This window comes from Verticillium nonalfalfae (assembly GCF_003724135.2).
Source record: "Verticillium nonalfalfae strain VnAa140/NRRL 66861 chromosome Unknown scaffold_106, whole genome shotgun sequence".
Classification (NCBI taxonomy): Eukaryota; Fungi; Ascomycota; class Sordariomycetes; order Glomerellales; family Plectosphaerellaceae; genus Verticillium; species Verticillium nonalfalfae.
In genome coordinates, this window is record NW_021167331.1 from 49,252 (window position 1) to 73,666 (window position 24,415).

Here is a 24,415-nt window from a genome sequence, read left to right on the forward strand (position 1 = left end):
GAATTGACGGCAGAGGGCGAAGGACCCTGTTTAGGAGGAAAAGTCTTTATACTATTGGGTGTGCGTGTCGCAGGTCTCCGTCGTCACTTGGGGGGGGAAGAGATTCCCTTGGGTCGCGGTGAGCCTGGCGTGTCAGGATGGTGAGGCAGGTTGGGCGGTGCGGTGGGCAATCTATTGGATGTGCGCTTGATGTGTTGGCAGGCGTGGATCTGTTAAGAGGGTGCGGCGCAGAAAGCCGGGTACGGCATATGCGGGCTGATGGGGTGGGTAGTGCGAAGTGGCAGCCGCGCGCGGGGACTGTCAGGTTGCGGTGGTGGTGGTGAGTGGCTGAGCTGGTTGACAGTTGCGACGACTGGTTTTACGATTACCACGTGAAGGAGGACAGCTTGACGAGGCTCAAGGAGGAGTGATTGCACGCTGGGGCAGACAGGTTTGGCAGCTCTGGCAGGCTGTAACCGAACGAAGCGGAGCCGGCGGGAACGATGGGGATCGTGGGGATGTTTTCCAACGACGGACTGTCGACGGATAGGTTCTGCTGGGCTTTCGTGGCGGGGCAGATCCACGGTCCGGACAAAGGCGGTTAGTTTGCTGAGAAGGCGGTTCCTCAGGATCTGCAACCATAAGCATTAGTACCAAGTAGCTTTGTTGACGATGACAGAGCGAGTCTCTGGGGGGAGGGGGGTATGATGCAACGAGGCGAGGCGAGGCGAGGCAGAAGGGACCAAATGGGGAATGGAAAGGATTGGGCGACGAGGGAGGGAAGAGACAGAGAGCGAGAGCGGCGTGGTGCGCGACGTCCCATGTTGCGGTACGGTACGGTGCGGCACGGGCTGGCCTCGGTCGGCGCGAGGGGGAAAAAGCTATGCGCTGGCAAGGCCTGGCATGGCGTGCATGACGAGGTGTGCAGCTTGACACCCGACCGACTAGGTGGAGGGAGGTGGCATGTCGCATGTCGCAGCGCGCAGCTTGCTCGGGGGATGGGACCGATGAGGTCAGAAGGGAGGGATAGTGGCGGATGGGAGCCTGACCGTGCTAGCAGCTAGCAGCGCTGGCTATGCTCTGCTTTGCTCTGTTCTGTTCTGGTCTGCTTCAGCAGCCCTGTTGTTGCTCTGGCCAGGGAGGCGTGATGTGATGTCAGGGTTGGGCTGCAACTGTGCAACTGAGCTGAGAGCAGGCGACTCGGGGCTACCAAAATCGGGCTTGGACCCGGCACCCTCTGCAGATTGAATACTACAAGAAGGGCAGGGGCAGATTGGGGGTGGGAATGCTGGCCAGCAAGAAGTCCTGCGAATGGTGATGGTCGAGCAAAAGCGCATCGATTGGGGTATTTTTGGAGATATTTACAACGCGTCGGCTGGGGGCGCAGGAAGACGCCGGTGGGATATTCGCGTAATGGGGAAAGGCGGGAAGGCAGAAAGTGGCGGGGAGGGGCCAGGAGCAAAATAGTGAGACGTGAATAGAGAGCGTGTGTGTATGCATGTATGCGCGCAATGGCAATGGCAAGGGAAGAGGGGGGGGTAGTGAGGCAGATAGAAACCGAGTCGCGTCAAGACACGCGGTACACGGTCAGAAGTGGGTTGGCAGCAAAGAGCCAGGCTGCGTGAGGGGGGGGAGGAAACAATAGAAAGAGCGAACTGGCGCGAGGAAGGAAGAGACGCGATTCGTACCTTTGCTGCTGTTGCTTCTGTTGCTGCGAATTGTCGGCTGATAACGTGCGCAACAAAGGTTGGCCGGCGGGCTGGCTGTTGTCTGGTCTCGCTCTCTTGTATTTGGAGAGGGATAGAGAGGGGTGAGGCTGCAGCGCGACTGGATGCGATGCGCCGGTGGTGTCGCAGTGCGGTACAAGTGCGAGTGCGGTGCGCGCGTTGCGATGATTCGAAGTCGAGAGTGGGCGTTTGCTCTGACGTTCAGGGCTCTCTGTCTCTATCTTTCTCTTGTCGGTCGGGTCGAACCAAACACAGACAAAGGTCGAGGGAAAGGGTAAGGTGCTGTTGGTGTCGTGCTGGGGCCACCAATGATGAGGTTCAAATGGTGAAGCGAGAACGTGAGTACAGCGAATTGCTGCGCTTTGCTTCGCTGGATGACTTCTTCGTCGATGGTTGGCCAATAAGTATGGGTGAGAGAAGGAGGAGAAGGTGATTTGACCAAAGCTGGCGGGGGCCTTGGAAGAAGTTTGTGGGAGCCGGAGCCAGAGAAAGAGCCTGAAGCCTGCCTGCCTGTCTCTTGCCCTGTGCGCCAATGGGCCAGTGCACCATGACGCTGACTCCACTATGGCTCCATTATGGATCCATATTTCGTCTCCACTCCTCCCAGCCACCACTCGTCGCTTCCCTCACTCATTCAGTCAGTCCCTTTCTCCTCTCTGCCCCCCCCCCCACGCGTGCCGGCGCCCTCTGCTCCCTCCCCCCCCCCGGTGCACTCACTCGTTTGCCCGCCAGTCGTCGGAGCTTCTTGTCTGTCGTACCCAATGACCAGCCATCATCACCAGCCAGCCAGCCCAACGAAGCCAGCTCGAGCGTAACCGCAGGGCTGAAGTCGTGTTACCGGCTCGACTGGTGGTACCCTACTGCCTGCCCATGACTAGGTGTTGCTTGCTCTCTTACTTCGCCATCTCTAGTCTGTTTTCTCTCTCATCCTCTCGCGTTCTCTCGGCTCCCAAAATATCCCTCCTTCGGGCTGGCTGGCTATTTCCAGTCTTGACCGACAATCACGCCAAATGGACAAGAGTATCAGGCACCAAGCAACTGCGCAACCAGATCAGACGCTCGACAGACGACGCAAACCAGGCTAGCCCGCATTCCGACCTGTCGCCCATTCGCCTCCGCCGAGGCGGTGTCTCCCTCTTGCTGCTTGCTCCGAGTCACCGACTGCCAACTCGGGCCCGCCTTACGTCTCGACCTGCCTCTGCGTCCCACTCCCCAAAGGGCGGTGTGCTCATCCCAAACCGTCTGTTCGTGCCTACAGCAGACACAGAGCTCCGACGTGCAGCTGTGTATTGGTCAAGGCCGCCCGACCTAGCCTGCCTGCCTGCCTGCCTATCTACCTGTGACGCGTTGCTCGACTCCCAGCCTGACTGACGACTCCCCCTCCAAGCCTGAAATAAGAAACCCCAAAAGTAAGATCCTTTGCTGCTTTGGTTTCTGTGCCTCCGTCCGAAGCACGGTAAGCCGAGAGCTGCGGCAAAATCTTACGTCAGGTGCGGAGCTCCCTCTTCCTACCTGTACCGCCAGACCCTGCGCCAGGGTCTCGAGGGCAGCGCTCACGTGTTTGGTCCTGGCACGCCCGGTTTCGGGCTTCCTGATCGACTTCTGGCGCATTATTCACAGCGCGTCATGTTCAGCCAGCCCATCCGAAGTCATCTCACGTCCGCGGACTCGGGCCCAGCTTCCGGACCTTGGCCATTCTTCCGTCGTTTCGAGTGTGTGTGTCTCTCTCTATCTCTCTCTCGTTATTGTTGTTGTTGTTGCTTTTGCTGTTTCCCGCCACCCCGTTCGTGTCGCTCGCTTCTTGCCGGGCCAGCGCCCCAAACTCTCGAGTGCGGCTCGATTTCAACCCTTCGTTTCTAAGGCTGGCTCAATGCTTGCTTGCTTGGGTGTCTGATTCGAAGGTCCGGGGTAGGTCCACAATATCGTCGTATCCCACATCACGCCCCCGGGGGCTGGTTCGCTTGCCAATTCAGCCCTCTGCCAGCTTCTGGTTTGCTAGAACTCTCCGAACAGACGAGCAAATGAACGTTGAGCGCCGGCCAATTGCCATTCCCTATTTGCGTGCTCCCGAGCACCGGCATTGGGGCGCGCGCGCCTGGGCCACACGATTGCTTCCCGTGAGCCATTCGTCCCCCTAAGGTGCCTTTAACGCAACGCCCATGTGGGAAGGGGGGGAGGCTCTGTAGCTTATTATCCCGGTTCCTGGCGCGTAGGAGGAAGGGGGCCCGTTGTCTGGCCTATGACGGCTGGTTTCGCAACGTGATGTCTCGGGAAGCTCGTGTCAAATCACGATGCCTTGCCCCTCTGCGGCGGCATGAAAAGCCAAGTAGAGTGCTGTCAAACTTGGGATTGGCGGCTCCATGAGGCTTGGTTTGACAGCTGACCGATTTAACGTCTGAACCTATCAGCAGACATGATCGTTTTCGGCTGGCGCCGACTTAGATTGGTGATGAGCATGGTTGATGTATGTGATGAGAACTTTCAGTCTCTGGGTCTCCTTCCTGCCATCTTGGTCTTCGGCCATCATCTGGATTGTGCTTGCCGCTGAGCCAGCGTCTGGCGCATCAAGCAACACGACAAGTGACCATGAGCCTGTTTGTGTCCTGTTTCCGACGCTTGGCCTCGGGAGTGCGATGCCGGGCATTCCGAGGTCCGTTCACGTTGGATATCTTACTTTTGCTAGTCCCCCATTTTCCCTTCGGGGAGAAGGGCGGATCACAGCCGTGGCGTCGTGTCGAATTCGGTCCGTTCGTCCTTGCTTTGTCCTTTTTTCTTCGACAGCATGAAGCGTTTGCGGTAAATGAGGTCGGTTCATGGTGAAGCCGTGCCGAGGATGGATGATCTGCTCGTGACTCGGCTTGTTTGGCTTTGACGTGGGTGAGCTGCGCCTGCGAATCACCTTCCAAGGCCGCGAAGATTCCACGGAGGCGAAGAGGCAGAATACAGCACTTGATATTCGAGTCTTGTGGTTTTGGTACATGAATTTGCCAAAGCAAGGCTATGCACGCCTATACAGGGCCCAGTATCTCCTGGTAGATGGTCTTCGGGTGGTTCGAATCAGATGTATTCCTGTGTGTTCCAAGGTTCTGGAAAGTGGTTGAAACGGCTACTCGGGTTGACGCCTTCGGTGAGATGGTCGCCTCGTGGAATATGCCGAGTCCCTCAAGCCTTCTTGACCAAGCTCAGCTGTACACTTCATCTCTGTGTGCCTTTTCCTCTGTAGTGATTATGATCGTGTATTTGCCATGTTGTTGCATGTTGTAAGCCGTCTTTCTCCCGAATCGGCGTTCACTCTACCGCAGTATCGCCTGCCACGCAGAGGGCAAGGTCACAATATGGCGTAACAATATTTGCCGGTGCAAGATACTCAGGACAGGTGACAGCCATGCTCCGGGCGATGACGAGGCATACAGTCATCACTAACGTGGGTATACGAGGAATGGCATCAGAACCAGGTTGAGGAATTCCTTCTTCATCGAGTTGACCCCCAGACGTGGGCTTCGATAAGGTCTGGTTTACCTTCACGGCTCACAATGGTATACACAACCACAACGCATGCCAAACCTCAGTAGCTTCGGCGACTCGGTTAAAATGCGTAGCAGACCTTGGCTTAGCAAGAGGACCAACAGCGAAGAGGTCTTAGGTCATGGATCTTGTGTTGTGGCCCGCAGACAGTGAGCACCAGAGCGGCACATGGCGCCACAGAGCGTCAGGACGAATTGAGGACAATGAGTCGATGATTTGGTGAGCTATTAGACTAGCTGTACTGCATTGGCCCTGTTTCCCTGTGTTCGGTTGATAGCAAAGCAAACATGGAAGGAAGGAGCCGCCCCTGCTACTCGGCGACAACAGCACTCCTTCCCCGGCACTGTTCTTTCTCCTTGAGCGCAGTACTGCCTGCCTCGAAAGACCACGATGTTGCCGTCAGTGGCCTTTATTCGAGCGCCCCTCTGTCTGGCATCTTTCGTCCCTGGACCGTCATGGTAGCCACGTAGACGTACGGGGTGACTGGTTATCGACGCAGGCTGCTACCATGCGGCCAGTCAGGACGACAAGCCAGACGCTGCCATGCGAGGCATACCGTACGCAAAGTTGAGCGACTTGGACGCACCCGCACCCTGATCCATCAAGTTGGATGCCTCGTTGGCGCTTGCAGCAACAACAGACGCCATGCCGGACTGCCAACGCCAATGTCAAAGGAATAGGATCCTCGACACAGCCATGCTACTGGTTTGACCAAGCCATCCCCGACCTTGATCAGGACCGCATGCCTGCCTCCTCCACATCTGCACTCGCCAGTCTGCCCTATCAAATCGAGGCCGGCGCTTGTTGGTACAGACACTGCATCTATTCCTCCGAAGGAAGCAAGTCGCCGTCGTGCCTTGCTTGAGGCGCAGGGAGAAGACCGCCGCAGTTAGATCTTTGGCACAGAGAGGACAGCTGCGAGCAAGGGCCAATATGTTTGTGCTGAGCCCCGGACGAGCATGGCGGCGTGCAGTCGACCGCGCGAAGGATTGCACTTGGGGGATGGTCAGCGAATGAAGGACTGCTTGACAACGGTTTGTTCTGGTCTGGGCGGCGCTTATCAAGAACTTTTGGCGGCTCCAGATCGCCGGGCCAGTTGTCGTCGTAGCCAGGGAAGGCACGAGCGCTAGATCTCGACGACTGGCAGGCTTCTACAACACAGCGCCACGTCCGTCGGGAAGGGGGACGAGAAGCCGTCGTTAGACAACGACGTTGAAGCCAGAAGGAAGAGGGCTGCGGGTGGCCGTCGTCGTGGCCTTCCCCTTACCTCCCCAACAGGCGCGCGGATGTGGAGCTCGATCGAGTCGCAACAGGGTGACAGCAGAGAGCGGGAGAGCTGCAGTGCATCACTGCCAATAGCCATGAGGTCGCTGGCCCCGGCCGCTGCACACCTTCAGATGGCGCGCGCTCTCGATCTCGACAGGCTTCTGTCGACGGCATACGATTGGAAAAGACATGGCTCTCTGCTCACGGACGAACCTGAGCGCTTGACGACGCAAAACGGCAGCCATTTCCTCGCTCGACCGTAACAGAGACCGATACGCCTACGAAGCCGCGCGCTCTGTGAAGCAGCAGCAGGCCGGAAAGGCCTGAGATGAGGGTCGAAGCAGAAGCAGGCAAGGCGCGCGCGCGCACACACACACACACACACACACACCCAGGACGAAAGCATATGAATCACGTCGGCCCCCGTCAGTTCAGGTTGGTGTCTGTCTGCTCGACCTCGACCATATCGACTCGCCTCGCAGCAGCACAAAAACGAGCGACGACAAAAGCGGCACGGCTACGCGCCCACTGTCCTCGAATCAAACGCCCACCCCACTCCACTCCTGTCGCCCACCAACCATCACCGTCACCTTCTCATCCCCCCGTTGGTGCCCCCGTCATCAGCCCCTGATCCTGGGACCTTGTTCTGATCCTCCTCGAAACGCCCTCTCCCGCTCGTTTCGTGCCCACCACCCCTGCTTCATCCTGCTCGTCAAACGGAACAGTGCCGGTCACTATTTACACACCAGACCAAGCCTTTGGGTGCTCTAGCTACCTGCTTGCCGCCAGAGCTTAGCCATCCCATCCGCAGCCCTCCCATCCCTTCCACTCCCACTTACACCAGGCCCGCCGACACTGACCCGACGGACGCCCATCTTGGTTGGAATACATATTCCACATTTTCCTACCTCCAACTGCCGGCACTCCCTTCCTCTGCCCTTTCCCTCTCTTCACAGGCGAACCTCATCTTCACAGCCCGCAGGCAGATCGACATTCTCCTCAAGTCATTCGCTTGACTTGTCCTCACCCCCTCGCGTCCTGCCTTGCCCTGTCCTGTACCACCCTTCCACCTCACTCACTCTTACGCCCACGCCACTCACTACGTCAACGCATCACGACTCCCGCCATCATGCCTTCATCCACCAGACCCAAGCTGCCGCAGCTGGCCACGCCCGTCACCGGCACCTTTCCCTCGGAAGCCGTCTTCTCCGTCACCACGCCCATGTCTGCGAGGCCCATGTCCTGCGTAGACCTCCCCACCAAGACTCCCATCAGTCCGCCCACAGCATACATGGATTTCCTCAAGTCCATGTCTGTCACCTCGCCCGGTCCTCGGAGAGATACTTCCGAGGAGGAGACGGCCACAACCGAGTCTTTGCCCTCTACCGCCACGAGCGAGGCGACCGATTGCTCGTGCAAGTGCGAACACCAACACAAGGTTCCCGCCAGCGCGCCAGCTATTCCTCCCAGCCCTTTCACACGGCTGCCCATGTCCGCACCACCAAACGGCGATGCATCCTTCCCCAGCCTGAAGATACCGCCCTCACCAGCCTTTTCCCACGTTGACTCTCCCATGAGCGCTACCCCCATGACGGCGAGGTCACCATTCAGCGCACGCTCTGTCCACTCTGTCTTTGACTGGGACGCCGCTCTCAAGGCGAGATTCGCCGAGAAGAGAAAGCCTACGCGGACGAGCGTGAGGCACATTCGCGAAGTCGTCACGAGGACAGTCACCTACAACCCTACTCCAAAGATGAACCCTGCACCCAAAGGCAAGAGGCGCAAGGTCGAGCACACACCTGCGTAAGGGAAAACACGCCCAGTAGTAGTAGCAGCAGCAGCTGCTGCTGCTGCACCACCACAACCATCACGTAATGCGCGGCCCCGCGATTGGGGGCCATACTATCTTTTTCTTTTTCACTTCTTCGGCAACGCACAGCCGACTCGATGTTTTCTTTGTTCAACGACCTCCCAGTTCTCGTTCTCCAAAAGATGATGAGGGCGAACCAATCCTCAGATGACACGACGTTTATGCAAACACTCACGGACACACACACACACCATTCCCTCCTTGATTTGCAACAAGCAGGCTCGCTGGCGCGCATGTCAATGGCGTATTCGGAGGGATGACGACTGCAAGCGGACTGGACCGGAGAGCTTGGGAGGTTTGGGTCCTCACGACCCAGGCTTACCGGGACACATTTAAATCGAAACTCAGACACAGGAGAAACTTTTGGGAGTTTTACGGCGTAGGTGCAATGGGCTCACACATGTTGGGCCCGCAATATGCGATACCATGAAGGGACAGGCGGACACTACTTTTTCTGGGATACACTTGTCCATTTTTTTTTCCTTTGCTACGTGCTTAGGCATGGAAGGGGGGGGGAGCATACTGTAGCGGCGAACGAGAGGAGCTGGGGGGCGGAGGTGAGTGGCCAGGCTGTAGGGTGGCATATCAATGGCAGCAGAGAGCAGACGCAGAGGAGGGGAAGTGGAGGGAGGGGGCAGTCAGGCTCTCTTGGAGCTTCGATAGGCAGCGTCAGGAATACAGCTCGATACAAGCCGATTCGCAATAGTATTGCTGAACCCACTATTCATACGCAAGTCACTCGACATATGGCTTTTTGTTCGCGTCTCTGCATGACCGCTCATGACGGGGTGCATGTTTGTTTGTTTATTGACACGTCCCTTTCTCTCTCTCTCTCTCTCGTTTCTGTCTCGCCCAGGCGGCATGCGGGCAAATCGATGAAGGCTGTTCTCTCTGTGATGCGCGGCCCTCGATGCGGCCACGCGGTCGTGGAGAAGCGGACCCACCCGGCGACGCTGGTGTTGCGGGGACCTTTGTTTTCTTTTGGACCTGCCAGCCAGCCTGTTCACCTGCGTGCGTCTTTGCAGTTTTCGATGTGCACTGATTCGTATGCCCTCTCCGCTTGGGAGGGGGGGGCCCCATAGCATGGTGTTGCGTCGTTGTCGACTCGCCCGTCGCCGACGTGTGAGACGCAGGCAGCGAGGCCAAGGCTCGGTCAACCGTTTGGGCCGTCTATCACAACTCACGATAGATTCGCCTCCAGCATCCGGGCGGCCTGCCATGTGTCTCGCCGTCAGCGACCCTCTGTGCCCGCCCGCCCGGCTGCCCACCCCTCCTTCGTGCTGTCTATTCTTTCATTGTGTGCTTTTGCTGCTGCTGCTGCTTCTTCTTCTTCTCTGTAGACACCCCTCCCTCTTCTCTTCTGTTGCATCTGCTGGCCTCCCGTTTACTAGGTCTCCGTTTTTGCGCTTGTTCGTTCATCATGACCATGGACCGGCTGTCACCCGACCCCCCTCCTTCCCTCCATTCCCGCCCCCCCCTCCCTCCTTTCACTTCCCCGAGGACTCCTTTGCCATACTCTATCCGGAAGACGACGCATCATCACCCGGTCGTCACAATGACTGTTCAGCCCAGTGCCGAGAAGCAAAGGAGAACACGGTGTCGAGGTGCAGCGCGGAAGCGCGAAGAGTAAAAACGGCACAGCACTCCCTGGTTCGGAGGAGGCGCTAACGCCAGGCAAAATCGACCGTGGACCCAGGATCCCGGGCTCAGCGAAGAGAAGAAGGGGAGGGGGGGGGAGGGGTGCTAGTGATGGCGCACTCCTCTCCCCCCCGTCTCCCTCGTCCCCTGGTCTGTGTCCAGAGGCGGGAAGGGGGCAGGAGGAGGGAAGTGCAGCTCGTTGACTGGACGGGGGATGCGGTTTAGGCGCCTTGTCGAACGGCGTTCGTGCGGGAAGGGGGTGATTGGTTCGACGGCGGATGTGCGCGAGCCCGTCACATTTGGGAGAAATCGGGCGGTGGTCACCATGATTGGTTGGCGTCGTTGGTTCATGGCTTCGCACCCTGGCCCGGATTAAGCGCCGGCGTGACCAGGGGTGGGCGGTGGGTGGTTGAGAGAGAGTGAGAGAGGGCTTGATTGAAACCGGACCTGTGATTGCATTTTCACATCGTGTGCTTCCGCATCCGCAGGGCACACTTCTTCTTCTTCTTCTCCCTGTTGTTGCTGATGGTTGGTTGGTCGACAATCGAGGTGACGGGCTGGCCGCTCGGGATCCTTCAGCGAGGTGAGAGGTCAAGGTGAGCTGAAGCAGCTGAATGGACGTCCGATGTTTCTTACCTCGGTGAGAGAAAGACAGACCTTGTGAGAGGGCGCACGGCGAAAACGAATCTGCCATCTCATCTTGGGACGGAACCGCCTGGCCCCCGTCGTCCCCCCCCTTCCCTCCGAGACAATGTGCCCACATCACAGAACCGCCGAAGAAGACTGTGATCATGGGCCTGCCTGCCGCGGCGCGCATGGAGCACACAGCGCCCCAACGCAACGCAACGCAGCAGCGCAGCGCACGACGCAACGCAACTTGCAGCAGCGCGACGGAGAGGCACACACAGCTAGGCAAGCAGGCAGGCAAAGCCGCACATACAGCACGTACATGTACAGCACGTACCCTTCCCCTCCTCTTGCGCGAATCGGACGTCGACATGCCGAACGAGCCAGTGTGACGACTTGATCTCTCTTGTGCTTCCGTGCTGCAGCTACTGCTGCTGCGTAGTTTAAGCCCTTTGCTGGCCCCCTCCCCTCTCCCAACCCTGTCTCTGCCTCCCTAGCACGCTCGCTCACTCTGCCGCGCCTTGTCACCGATGTCATGTTGGTGCAAGAGTGCGTTGCTTGCCTTGCTGGCGCCAACGCCAACGTCGACGCCTATGCCAAACGCCCCTCCTCCTCCCCTGCTTCTGTTGCCCTGGCGTCTGTCTGCTCGGGTGAGCTGGTCGAGGCCCAGCAGCGAGGGCACAGAAAAAAAGACAGGGGCCTCGAGCACCTGACCGACTCTGGCAGCGAGATATGACCGGGGCCGCTGCATTGAGGAAGGGGGTTGTGATTGGGTCGACCGAAATCTCCGATGAACCCTTTTCTTTCTCCCAGACACGGTTCACGAGAGCCCGGAAACCTACCCGTCGAAGCTCCTGAAACGAGAGCCAAGCATAGGGCGGTCGCTGAAACGACCAGAGCTCGTGATGTGTCGAAATGTGCTGCATCATCACCAGCCCGGCAAGCTGGGGATGCCCACGCGCTTCGCTTCATGGAAGCTTTTGCTTCTGCAAAAACCTTCAACCACTCACAGCTGCAGCGCATCTCGAGGATTGTTGCTATTCTTGGCCCAAGCTCGTTTCACATTGCCCCTGCGACAATCTTGCCGGGGTCGACCATCATTTGCCCACGAGGGAAACAGGACGAATCGAAGGCCGCCCTGGGGGGCGACCTCATCTGTCAGAACCGCGCGTTCAACCATGGTAGTTTCTGAAACGAGATGAAGAAAGTCTCGAAGCATCGCCACCGTTCGTGTCTTGTCATGTCACTCGCCCGCCGTGCATAGGAACACTGCCGCAATCTGCCAGCCGCTGTCACACGCGATGGCCATGCAACGCAACCGACTGGTCAATGCCCAGGTTATCCTCACGCCTCAGTCGACCACCTTGATCTCGCGCGCGACAGCATTGCAGAGCGCGACCCTGACGCCGGCGCCCGTCAGCACGTGAATCCACAACCGCTGCGTATCGCTGAGACGGTCGTTCGCGCTCTTGACCTCGGCGAACATGCACTCCTTCTGGGGCTCGGTCCGCCAGAGGATCAGGTCTGGGATGCCACCTCCGCGCTGGCGGTACTCTTGCGCCATCACCTTGCAGATTGTGGACAGTGCGCTGCTGTTGAAGCAGTCGACGAGCTCGACCAAATCTTCCACGTCGTAATCCCAGTTCAAGCCCACGACGCATGTCCGCCTGTCCCGCTCTCGCTCATTTACCTGCCGGATGATGCGCTCTGCGGCCCCGTTGGCAATCTCCACCAGCCGGTGGTTGATCTCGGAAGCGCGTGTCGGATAGAAAGAGTCGGTGTGCAAGTCGAGCGGGCATGTCTGATACGCCGTCTGAAATACGTTCGGAACGTAGAGGAATAGAACGTCGTAAAAGAGGTAGGCGAACAGTGTGCGGATGATGCCTCCTTCGGCATGGTATCCCTTCCAGCCCTTGCTGCGGTATGAGCTCAGGCACATCTCCTCAACACTGCATTCACCCCCGTCCTCCTCTTCATCTATCCAATGCGTCTTGGTGCTGGCCTGACGTCCATTCTTGCCAATGGGGTCTACCTCCTTCAGCTGCACACCCTCCACCGTGTGCTCCTCTGGGGCCTTCAGCCGGATGTGACCGAAATCGTGCTGCTCACTAAATGGGATGCGAAGCTGCTTCTCGATCTTAACTAGGCGCTTCTGCAAGTCGTAGTGAAAGATGACGTGGCAGTCATTGTCCTGGAGTCCGGCTTCGCATGTCGACATGGCGATTCTCTTCCAGTGCCTCTTCTGCTTTTCTAGATTTTCAGACGCGGGAGCCGGGTCGAGTGCATGCATGTAGTGTTCTTCCAGTAGAGCTTTTCGTTGATACCAGCTCCCGCGCCGCGCCGGATGGAACAGATTCTGATCGAGCAGTTCGGTCAGGAGGCCATGCTCCTTCTTGTGCTCCTTCATGCGGCCGAGGACCGATGTAGCCTTGTGGATGATGCGTGTATACGAATGCACCGGCGTGAATCGCCTCAGATAGGCTCCTTCCCCTGGATCGTAGACTGTGGCTTCTTTGATAAGCTCTTCCTGAATGAGCACCTGCCATCGAGGGTAAATCCTGTCGAAGATATCAATAACCTTGCTGAAGCCTTCTTTTCCGGGTGATCCATGAAATTCTAAGATTTGGTCGACCTCCGATTCGAGACGAACACCCGCCTCGAACTCTAGGAGATGTCTCCTTGACTTGAAGATATTTGACGTTCGACAAACAATGTACTCTGGAAAGTTGCGTCGGGCAATCTTGGCAAGAATGATGGTTGTCAATGACTTTTCGGTCCATTCTGTTGACCGATAAAAGACAAGATGTACCCTCTCGAACAACTTGTACGTCAAGGGCGACAGTCGGATACAGCGGCCTGTGATCGCCAGGATCTTGTCCAAGAAATGCTGAGCCCGATTCGAGTCTTGTTTCGTCAAGGTCGGTGGTAATCGAGAGGCTACCGGCGAGATGTCTTTGACGGGCGATGACTCCTTGCTACTGCGACTCCCACTCGCTGACCTCTGCAGGCCGACAGACATAAGCCCTGCCTGTTGATAGCTCATGCGACAGAGTGCCTTGACGAGCCCTGCTTTGTTCTTTCCCTGAACCTTGGCTTCCTTGCACAAAGACTTGAGCTCTTCAAGTCCCAGTAGTGTCGCAGCTTCGTCCACCGTTGTAATGTGTTCCTCAGAGCTGTCGGCAAATGTGAAGTCGTCGCCGAGACCAAACTCTTCAAGAGCAACACCTTTCACCGGGTCGTCTTGTGAGCTTGGAGCTTCTTCTGGAAGCTCTCTTGTTTCCTGAAGGCTTGCAATGGCTGTGTCCATGTGCGAGATATCACAATGATACCCGAGTCGGTCGGAACGATGCCACGCAGACGTCTTACGGAGGAAAAGACGAACGTAGCTGATGTAAGAATTAGCTTGGACGTCCTTGAATGATGAAGGAGGTGGCTCACAGGTATTGGCTCTGGTAGTCAAGGAGCCTCCATTGCTCAAAAACAGTCCGTTCTCTCATGTCGAACAGGTGAGACTCGTCTTCCAACACTGTATCCAGTGCCAGATTGAAAGCATCAACGTAAATGGAGCTTTTACCCTTGACCCACTGAGGCTTTTCGCCTACATCTGAGGACTGAGATGCCTTGTATAACTCATATCTTTCGATAGCTTCCTTGTCTGTCTCGACTGGTGGTAATGCATCCTCAATGGCGGGATGGTGATGTCGAGTCTCCCGACTCTCCGATTCTACATCTTCCTCATGTGAAGCAACTGCGAGTTTTTCATCAGAGTCCTGGTTGAAGCAGCCGACAGCATCTGTTGCAGCTGTGTGATCTGGAGCGCCATCCTCAACCTTAGGCTTCTTCATGGGAGGCTCCTCGGGTGAGGGCGACTTTGGCCGGAGCAATTCAGGTTCAGAGGCGAGGGCCCGAGGTCGCCGTTGAACAAAGTCATCCATAATGGTTGCTCAGATCCGTCATCTTAGCCGATCAAGCTGTGCGCATGGATCTTATAATGTTTGCTTGATGGAGATGGCAAATTCACGCGACACGCACAGGCTGGCCGTGGCGATGTGCAGCGTCACAGGGACGCGAGGTCAGCTGACTTCGCGCTGTGTCACAGCACAATAGCGCTAGAAGCATAGCCCCTCTACAAGCCATGTCACACAACGAGGAGCCTACGTTGAGTGACGGCACGCAACAAGGCTAGCATCTTCCCTTCGACTTCATGAAGGCCTGAGACTGGTTCAACAGCCTAACGACAACACGATATACACTCAGGTGGCGAGCGACGAATTGACAACAGTCCTTACTTTATCAACTCCAACAGAACCACATTGCCGCCTGTCCACTCAGACCCATTCAATCTCATCATCAGGCTTGCAACATCGATTGGCAAACAATTTCGACACACTACAATCAGCAACGTTGACTTTTGAGCAATCTGCATCCACACAAACGTTATCTCAATCAACTACAGCACAATGTCAGACACACTGAACGCTGCGGACACCCCGCAAACATCCGCCGACCAACCTGTTGCAGATGCTCCCGCGCCTACTCCCGCACATGTGCTCGCATCTGTGGATGTTCCCGACGATGGAACAAAGATAGCCATTGAGGAACCCGTGGCAGCCAGAGAGCTCGCCCCCACTCCCTCAACAGATCTGACGTCAACCTTGGAGACGGCTGCCGCTACTGCTGATGTGCTGATGCCCGATGCGCCCACTGGCGACAACGCGCCGGTAAGGGGTGCCAACTACTTGCGATGCCCTGCATCCTAGCTGACTCTGTGATCCCTCGTAGTCGCCCGCTCCTGCTGCCCAATCCTTCACCCCTACTGTTGCTAGCCCCATGCCTCGCACGGCTACACCCAGTCGCACCGTCAATGGCAACCACGACAAGGAGCCTGGCAGCTCCCGCGCTGGCTCGGTCCATCCTGACCCAGGGTTCACAATGCCTGACAAGGCTGCTTCTCACGGCGATCCCGTCCGCCAGTATCTCAACAACAATGTCACGACTGTGCTGCTTGACGGCATGAAACAGATTGCGAAAGACAAGTGAGTCGCTACTCTGAAAAACCCATCTAGTTGGTGTTGCTGACGCTGCACTAGACCCAAGGACCCTCTTCGCGTTCTGGGCAATTACCTCATCCAGCGATCTAAGGAACTCGAGCAGACAGACAACTAGGTGTTGCGACATACAAGGCTGTCATAGTCGAGGCGGGCGCAAAGATATGAGAAGAAGGAAGGCGGCAATCAATGGTAGCATGGACCAGACGGGCGGCGAGGTCGGCAAATGGCTGTCGAACAGGCGTTCCAAGGGGGGGATCAATAGGGGCGCCGAGCATTTATGTCACGCGCGAGAGATACCCATAGGCATATGTTGACTTGAGGGCGGCATTATTGAATTGAGGTGCCGAGAATCGTTTTGCTTTCATTTCAACGAAGTCTCTGACTATCATGATCGTCGTGACGACCAGAAGGAGCAAGCTGCGCTGCCGAAAATGCAGTTTCCTAACCCCAACTCCATGACCACCGTAATTTTTCCTCCGCTGGGACGTTCGTCTGGACCCGTTGTCCGGGCCTCCACTCGCGAGCAGCTCATCGCTTAAGCGACGATGGTGCTGGCAGTGGCGCTCTCGTACCTCCAGGTGGGGGGCAGGACGCCGACGGTCTTGTAGTAGCGGGCAAGACGGTGGACACGCGACTCGATGAGAATGAGGCGGAACTTGGAGTCCTTGTCCTTGCGGTTGCGCTCGAGGTGCTTGCGGACGGCGACGGCCTTAGATGACATGTTAATATTGCACTCCGGGTCGCAATGTGCGGACGGAGGGGGTTGGCTTACCTTCTTGATGAGCATGTAAAGATCCTCAGGAAGATCGGGGGCGAGGCCTGTAGTGATCACTCTGTCAGCCGAGACCGTACAGAGGCATAGTTTTTGTTTGCGTTTCGGGAGAACGACGCAAGGTCGTCTCCTCGCGAACGGTTTGATGTTTGCTTTTTTCTTATTCCCACGTCCATTGCTGGACGTTCATCGCACCGACGCTTCACACTGCTATTGGGGTCGTACCGTTGGACTTCAGGATGCGGAGGATCTTGTTTCCTGTGCCGTCTTTATTAGCGAATGTCTTGTCACGTTACCGGGCTTCTTCTCAAGCGCAACGTACCGGTGACAATCTTCACCTGGGCAATGCCCTGGGAGTCACGGAGGACAACACCAATCTGCGAGGGGGTGGCACCCTTCTTGGCCAGCTTGCAGATCTGGTCGACGACCTGGTCGGGGTTGGTCTTGAGCCACGAGGGCGCGGTGCGCGAGTAGGGGATAGCAGAGGAGCTGATGCCCTTGCCCTTGCTGTGCATTCTACCCATTTTGGCGGCTGTCGGTGGTCGTTGCTGGAGACGGCGGTTGGGTCGTGTTTGCTAGTCGTTCAGTCGCTAGAGGGGGAGGAAGAGAAAAGTTGCTGCGCGGCCTGCGATTGCAATGGTGGAGTGGAGGGTCGGCCGTCCGATTGTGTGAGGAGTTTTCTCGGTTAATTAGGGCCACCCCGAGTTGGGCTCTCGCGTTGTGGATTTTAGGGGATAGGAAGACAGGAGGGGTGGGCTGGATGGAAGGGGCAGCCAGTGGTCTGTGCGCTAATCTACAATCTTGAATTGGGTGGACCTCAAGCTCGACAGCTTTTCTTCACCTCTAGTTTTCAATCGCTCCTTCATCCTTCTCTGCCACTTCGCTTTGCTTCCATATTTCTGTTCAATCTTTTCCTTACACCCGCGCTTCCTTGCGCCAATCGACTGATTCTCCTACATCGTAAGTCTGCCGCCCTTCTCCTGGTCTTCCCTACGCTCCAAATGATGATTATCACCTTTACATTTTTTCTGGTACCTCTTATTTTAGAGCCTTACGGCTCGATGCATTAAACGGACTTCTGATGCTGCAAACCCTTTTACTGTCTTGTCGAACGCATTTGGAGTATCAAAGACTGACAGCAAAGTAGCCTTAGTCTTTCAGCATCTGAACCTATGGATGCGTATGTAGCTCAATACAATGACCATTTGTCCAACTGTTTCCACGTCCGTTGATGTCATAACTATGTGACTCGGTCTCCTTGATCCTTGTGCCTAATACGTTTCTCTACCAAAATAGGTTCCCAGACATCAGTGACACGACTTGAGAGTCTCTTAACTACACATCGAATGCTCAGTGTCATCTATGTCCTGATCACATCTCACCCCTTCACAGCCGCTTGACATGGCATTTCTGTCGCAGAATGTTTTTACTCATGACACTATGATACATGGGCTCTGGGTCTTGTGGCAAACGTTTGAACTCAATCTCTGAATGGCCCATCCGCTAACTTTCCCGTGGGTCGACTCTGGACCCTTTTTGTGACACACTTCATGTTCCTTTCCATTGCCCGTTAAACCAGTTCGTAGGGGCACTGTCTGATGCACCCTACCAAGCATTCACGTCAAAGTTCTCCTATACAAATGTTAGTCTCTAGACGTAAGTCCGAGCATCGCAAAGATCATACCTCTGGGAAATATGTCGTGACGACAGTCCTATCCGCAAATTTCCTGCCCGCCAAAGACTGGAGGGCCTTTTTCGTCGCCTCCTTGGTCTCGTATTTGACGAAGATCTTGCCAACTCCGGCTGATTGCCTGCTGCCGCCGACGGGGCGGGGTACCTTGACCTCTAGAACGGTGCCATATTTGGCGCACTCTTCCTGCACATCTTCCACGATTTCTGGGGGTGGAAAGGTTAGCGAATATTTCACAGAACCAAATACTGCAGAGCCACATACCCTCATAGTCCTCATTGTCCATCAGCTCGTCGGCCGTGACCATGTTGAGAAGCTGCAATACCCGGCTTTCTTCGGAGTCGGTCGCCGTGGTGCCAGCCAGCATGGACATGGCGGCCACGCCCATCTCAACGCCTGCAACCTGCGTAACGCCGATACTGGCCTTCTGGATCTTGAGCTTGCTGTTTCCGAGGTCCATTCCGGACAAGCCCTGGATAGCAACATCATTGGCAGCGCTATCGACATACTCGCAGAATACAAAGCCCTAAGAGAATCGTTACTCAAACTGTGTCTTTTGCAAGAGATCCCTCAACCTACCCGAGACTCATCTGTGTGTCGATCGCGGACAAGCACGAAAGCCTTAAGCTCTCCGAACGATGTCAGGAGTTCTGTAACCTGCTCTTCCGTCAGGTAAGGCGGGAAACCAGTGATGCTGAGCTTGTTCGGCGTGTCGACAACATTGCTCGAAACGACACCAGGCTCGTAGGGCAGCTCCTCCGTGACGGCAGGGACAATGTAATCCTTGGGCCTGCGAATCTCCATTCCACGCCCAGCAGCGCCGTCGGTACCAGAATCAGCCTCCATCGAGATGCCATCCAATGCCAAAGCCACGGTTGCCTCGGAGGCGTTGCGGAACTCGACCACGCAGAAGGACTTGTCATTTGACAGCTGGCAGGAAACGCAAGGGTCGGTGCTCTCAATGACATTCAAGCCATTGAGCTGCAAGTTGAAGAAGCTGGCCACGCTCTCCTCGGTCGCCGAAGAGGGGAGCTTGCTGACGAGCAGCCGCTTCGCCTGGCGGGAGTTGCTGGGCTTCAGGGACGCGCTGTTAACGGTGCCGGGCTGGTTCATGAAAGCTTGGAGCTTGGTAGGGTCCATGGGTTGTTGACGCGGGGCACCGGGCAGAGGGAACATGCCGGACAGCTTTGCCTGTTCGGCCGTGACGTTCTCGTAGCCAGGGGGCTTGATATCCCACTGGGTGAGGCGACGCTTGCGATCCAGCACCGACACGATGTCGGTTAGATCGGGGGTCGGCTCGCGCTTTTTGGGGGGCGGGCTAGCGCTCCGGGGACGCTGCTCACGCCGGGCGAATTCTTCATTTCTGTCGCGGCCGCCGCGCCTGCGATCGTCGAATTGGTCTCTGTCGCCTCCCCTCCGCGCGCCGCGATCATCGTCATCTCTCCTGGCATCGCGCCGGGATGAACCGCGATCACGGTCCCAATCCCGCTCGGCGCGCCTGTCTCTTCCAGAGTATCTGTCTTCACGCTCGCGTTCCCTGTGGCTTCGGCTGGCGGCGTAACTATCGTCGTTTTCCTGGCGTCTCGAGCCTCGTTCGTAGGGCGAGCGGGATCGGCGACGGTCTCGGTGGCTGCGCTCCTGGCCGCGGTCGCCACCTCGCTCCTGGCCGCGTTCTCCTCCGCGTTCTCCGCCGCGTTCTCGATCGCGCCGGTCGTCGCGATGTCCGCGCTGGTGAGTGTTGTGTTAAAGAAAATGCGGAGTTTCAATTGTCAAGGGAGTAGCATACCTGGTAGTCGCGACCTCCGCCTCCACCTCCGCCTCGTCGCTCGTCTGTGTAAATACTGTTAAGGGCAAGTTTGCCAAAAGGGCCACAGACAACAAACCTCGAGAGTAGCCGTCGCCGTTCATGCTGACGGTCGTCGGTCAAAGAGCCTCGACAGCGATGACAAGGAAAGAGCGCTGATCAATGGCTGCGCGTAGGTAATGCACGCGGCGAATCAGCGATTTGCTTTCTGGAGCAAGATGGATGGAAGTTGACTGAGGCTCTCGGCTGGGCTTGTCTGAATTGCAAGGCAGCGAGGCTGGAGCACGGACAGTCGTCTGCTCATTGGCCAGTTGCTCTCAATTTGCAACAGCGAGCTTTGAGCGTTCCTGGCTTATCTTATCATGTCCTCGTTTGGATGACTAAGCGACGTCAATCCTCAGAGTTACAATCCCCCTCCGCCCTTTCTTCCCTTCGGAGACACCAGCATGGTTGTCCACTGGAGCCACGAGAGCTAAAGTCATGACAAGAGCATGACATGATGCCAGCCACGAAAGGATCCTCAGAGTATGACTCCATCGAAGATACGCCGGTCGGTCTTGGTCTTGATGTCTCTTACATCTATCAGAATCAGCTGAACGCGTCTCCTTTCATGTGACGATGGTGTTGAGCCGTCGAGTTTCGATGAGCGATACCAAGCTAAAGTGATCCGTCGCCAAGGAAGCGCCTCAGAATACGGCATCGAGGCGATTCGAGAAAGACTATCTGGCGTACCGAACTCTACTGACCATTGGGCTGCCGTGCCGAAGAACGCCTCGCGGTTGAGAGGACCACCTCCTCCCGCCCAGGACCTGCCAGGGCCGACGATGTTAGCTCGGCCCCTCGCCATCGTCAGCTTACGGCACATGCGGTCAAGGAAGCAACTTGATCCTCTGAGAGGTCAGGCCAGCGGCGACACCGGTCTCCAAGCCACATCGAATGCAGGCTGGGGGCCTCTGCCGGTCTTCTCAACATAGCCCTTCACACCATCTCGACGCAAGGGATGGTCGGACTGGCCGCCACCTGTCACCACACTTCTTGTTGTCACCAACGGGAAGCTCCACTTCAGCCGTCGGTCGAATGACTTTGACCAGCCTGTTCCAGGTTAGCGCACCACGGCGGCCGACCTCACCTCCTAGGACTCCAGCGGGAGCTTATTGTTCATTTCAGCCCCCATGCGCAGATCGGCCGCCCGGCCGCGGACCACTCACTGTCTTCGTCCATGGCCCGATCTTCTGGGTGTTGGCACATACAGGAAGCTGGCAGGCATGGCGCGAGGAGGGTGGCATTCGAAGGCTCTCTCCATGCAGACCCCGCTGCCGAGCTCGCGCGTGGGTGGACGGATTTCGAAAGAGCAATCGCAGTGGTGTGCACCCGCCACCTCGAGTTCATTGTCTGTTGTTCGCCCACGACGATGTTCAGCGCATTGCCGACGCCAAGTCGCGAGGCAACTTGCTGATCAAAACAAAGGCTGATAACTTGTCTCTTCGACCGTCACTGTCTTACAACGGCAATGCCTGGCCGAGGTATACATACTCGTATCCTGCACCACAGTCGAGCAGCGACGGTACAATTATGAGCGCTGCGGTGAGGCTGCATATGCCCACCACCCTCCTGCATGTCAGCTTGATCCTAGCCCGCCAAGCCCTCAGCATATGCTTTGGTCCAAGATCTTCATTGTACGTCCTTCGCGGAAGACCCGTCCGATTAGCATCGTACCCGTTGTGTGGGCGAACGTCCAGATCTAGGCTCAATGATACATCGCTGGTTGGGGGGACAAAGGCGTCGAGTATGGACCCTCTGTTAGGGCGAGGACATGGCTTCACTAGGATGCGTTGGCTTCAGTTTCTTTCTTCCGGGGCCGTCGCCCAGGATGTGATCCCATCCATCCTGCGCCAGGCTGGCCCTTGAGTTTACCCAGCCGTGAGGTACAGCCATCGCTGGTGGCACCGCCTCCGCCCCCAACCAGTTCCTGACACCCCCTTCGGCTCCTTTTGGGTCCCCTTCATGGCTTCCCCTCCCAGTGGCCATGTAGGATTGGAGGGTGCTTGTTCTTATGATTTGCTACCATCCCCCGTTGGCCGCCTCCGTCTTCTCCATCCTTTCCTCTTCTACACCTCTCAGTTGATACTGCACGCGTCGTTTCACATTGAGCACTATGAGAGCAGTCAATATGTTGGTGTCACCACTGATGGCCTGGGCCATCCTTACGCTTGGTGTTCACGCACAGTCGGACTCTGAAGCGGAAGAGACAATCAGCGCTTCTACCACAGAATCCTCACCTGCTACGACGAGGGCACCGAGCCGGAGCGTGGCGACCTCTTCCTCTAGCAGAGACCCTCAGACCATCACCATTGCCGTCGGCGCTGTAAGTGCATGGACACAGATCATGCTCATGGACTGCCACTAATTCGTGTCTCTAGTCTGGCCATCGGTTCACAGAAGACGAGGTGACAGCAGAGATTGGTGACACGATCGGTGGGTTTAACTTGTACTACTCGTCGTTGCGTCTTCCAGGCTGATGCCCAGCCCCAGAATGGATCTTCTATCCAGCAAACCACTCAGTCATCCGAGCCGAGTATGGCTACCCTTGCACGCCGTATGAATACATCGATATCGGCAGACAAGGGTTTTACAGTGGCCCTAAGCCTGTCGCTGCCATCACCAATGATGTAAGTCCATGTATCATCAAGAAGTATTGCAGCATTATTCTGACCTCGTTCTACAGCCCCCACGGTACCAGGTCAAAATCAATGATACGGAACCCATATTCTACTACTGTGGTGCACCTGGATCTTGTTACCAGAAGCACATGATCGGGGTGATCAATCCTGTGAGTGGCTTCATCGTGGTGAAACTTGACCCTTCGTTGCTGACGAGACAAAAGAACTCAACGTTCACGCTGGAAGGACAGCAAGACGCACTCGAGGGGTTGACGTACCAAATCCTCCCTGGCGAACCGTTCCCCGGTGAAGATGATTCAAGCCCGCCGGGCACATCGGGCACACCATCACCCAACGGCAATGATTCTGGCGGAGCATCTGGCTCCAACGAAAGCTCCGGTTCGGGTGGAGGAGGCTCGGATCTCAGCGCTGGCGCCATTGCAGGCATAGTCATCGGCGGCGTCGCCGTGCTCATCATTGGCGCGGCACTCATTTGGTTCTGCGGCAGGCGCGGCGGCCTCGACAAGGCGCAACGACGAGACACTTATCAAGCCCCCCCACCGCCTGTCAGTGAGGCTAACTTCATGACAACACCAAAGAGCCCAGGGTCCGACAGCCGTTGGAGCGCGGCGCAATGGAGCACGCAACCGCCGTCGTCTGAACCCTATCGAGACCAGCACAGCCCGCCGGCCATGATGTCAAACAGTCCCGCCACCGTGGGCTCACAGCCGGCGCATGGCTATGGCTATGGTGGGCACGGCATGGAGAACCCGCACGCCTCGTATATGTAAGCAGCTCAACGAGCGTTGAAAGTGGTGATGGACAGATGAGCTGACTCTCTCGCTAGGTCTGACCCGCGTATGAGCCAACAGGGTTCACCGCCGCCCGGCATGGTATACTCACCCAGCTTCAACCAGCCTCCGAGCCAAGCCCCCGTGGAGCTGCCGACACCAGGAAACCCGACGAGCGCGCCACCCTCGTACCCTAACAAGCCCATCTGAGGATTTGCATAGATTGGACTTGCTCGGCAGCACTGGACTCGGGCTGGCGACTGGAGGGGCGCTTGGTTATTTGTAAAGCATGCTTTGAACTTCTTTTCGGTAACCCCCACACCCTCTATTTTTGGCATCGACCATGACGGTAAGGGGGTTTGTTTGGATTCTTCATCAAATTGGGGGAACAGGGCCCTGAGGGCAGCAACATGGGTTGACGGGGCGTGCTATACCTCTGGAAATATAGAGGTTGGCCATCACAACATTTAGATTCACTGTACATTGTCAACGAGGAAGATTGTTTCGACCAAGCAGATTTTTGTTTCCAGACGCTGTTGACATGCGACTGGTGATCGTTTCTGAGGATCGAACGTCTACCATGCCTGCACAGCTTGGGAATCGTTCCGAGTGTCAAGATTTTGCTGACTGGTGATCAAAGAAAACCGGACGTGGTCCCAATGCCAAGAGCTAGCAACCATTCAGGCCCTGAAATGGACAGACGATGCTCTTAGTGCAGTGAAAAGCTTCTTTGATCGAAGGCGGGTTGCACACTCGCAAGGAATGTGGACCACATGACGATGGGAGGGACGCAATCGCGCACCCATCGAACGTCCCATCAGCTCGCGGTCGCATCATCCATAGCAGCAACTGCCGCTCGCAGATAAGGTCGGAAGAGGGGAAAGTTCGTGGCCAGAAAAGGCAGGAGGCTGCTCACGACGGCATACGTGATCAGTGCCGCCGCGGGTGAGTGGAGGTCTTCAGTGAGAGGGAGAGACATGGCGAGAGCGAGCCTGGTAGGTACGAATGTAGGTAG

General features: G+C 56.7%; 6 protein-coding genes across 6 annotated transcripts; 3 read left to right on the forward strand and 3 right to left on the reverse strand.

The window, feature by feature from the left end:
- Positions 1–7,626: 7,626 nt before the first annotated feature.
- On the forward strand, positions 7,627–8,304 carry D7B24_000516 (uncharacterized protein; the record flags this gene model as incomplete). Its single annotated transcript, XM_028634772.1, has 1 exon — positions 7,627–8,304. The coding sequence occupies one exon, from the start codon at positions 7,627–7,629 to the stop codon at positions 8,302–8,304; it is 678 nt and encodes a 225-aa protein (XP_028492556.1).
- A 3,679-nt stretch (positions 8,305–11,983) lies between these two features.
- On the reverse strand, positions 11,984–14,567 carry FAN1 (Fanconi-associated nuclease 1; the record flags this gene model as incomplete). The annotated part of the gene is made up of 2 exons (XM_028634773.1): positions 11,984–14,018; positions 14,071–14,567. The coding sequence occupies 2 exons, from the start codon at positions 14,565–14,567 to the stop codon at positions 11,984–11,986; spliced, it is 2,532 nt and encodes an 843-aa protein (XP_028492557.1).
- A 525-nt stretch (positions 14,568–15,092) lies between these two features.
- SDC1 (COMPASS (complex proteins associated with Set1p) component) lies at positions 15,093–15,798 on the forward strand (the record flags this gene model as incomplete). The annotated part of the gene is made up of 3 exons (XM_028634774.1): positions 15,093–15,353; positions 15,415–15,668; positions 15,723–15,798. The coding sequence occupies 3 exons, from the start codon at positions 15,093–15,095 to the stop codon at positions 15,796–15,798; spliced, it is 591 nt and encodes a 196-aa protein (XP_028492558.1).
- Positions 15,799–16,218: 420 nt separating this feature from the next.
- Positions 16,219–16,979, reverse strand: RPS13 (ribosomal 40S subunit protein S13; the record flags this gene model as incomplete). Its single annotated transcript, XM_028634775.1, has 4 exons — positions 16,219–16,392; positions 16,456–16,502; positions 16,681–16,713; positions 16,778–16,979. 4 exons carry the CDS (start codon positions 16,977–16,979, stop codon positions 16,219–16,221), a joined length of 456 nt encoding a protein of 151 aa, XP_028492559.1.
- Positions 16,980–17,881: 902 nt separating this feature from the next.
- Positions 17,882–20,053, reverse strand: D7B24_000520 (uncharacterized protein; the record flags this gene model as incomplete). The annotated part of the gene is made up of 7 exons (XM_028634776.1): positions 17,882–17,893; positions 17,964–18,050; positions 18,140–18,351; positions 18,410–18,671; positions 18,725–19,873; positions 19,932–19,975; positions 20,029–20,053. The coding sequence occupies 7 exons, from the start codon at positions 20,051–20,053 to the stop codon at positions 17,882–17,884; spliced, it is 1,791 nt and encodes a 596-aa protein (XP_028492560.1).
- A 2,051-nt stretch (positions 20,054–22,104) lies between these two features.
- D7B24_000521 (uncharacterized protein) lies at positions 22,105–23,610 on the forward strand (the record flags this gene model as incomplete). The annotated part of the gene is made up of 6 exons (XM_028634777.1): positions 22,105–22,314; positions 22,370–22,424; positions 22,500–22,618; positions 22,675–22,779; positions 22,834–23,396; positions 23,457–23,610. 6 exons carry the CDS (start codon positions 22,105–22,107, stop codon positions 23,608–23,610), a joined length of 1,206 nt encoding a protein of 401 aa, XP_028492561.1.
- Positions 23,611–24,415: the final 805 nt, after the last annotated feature.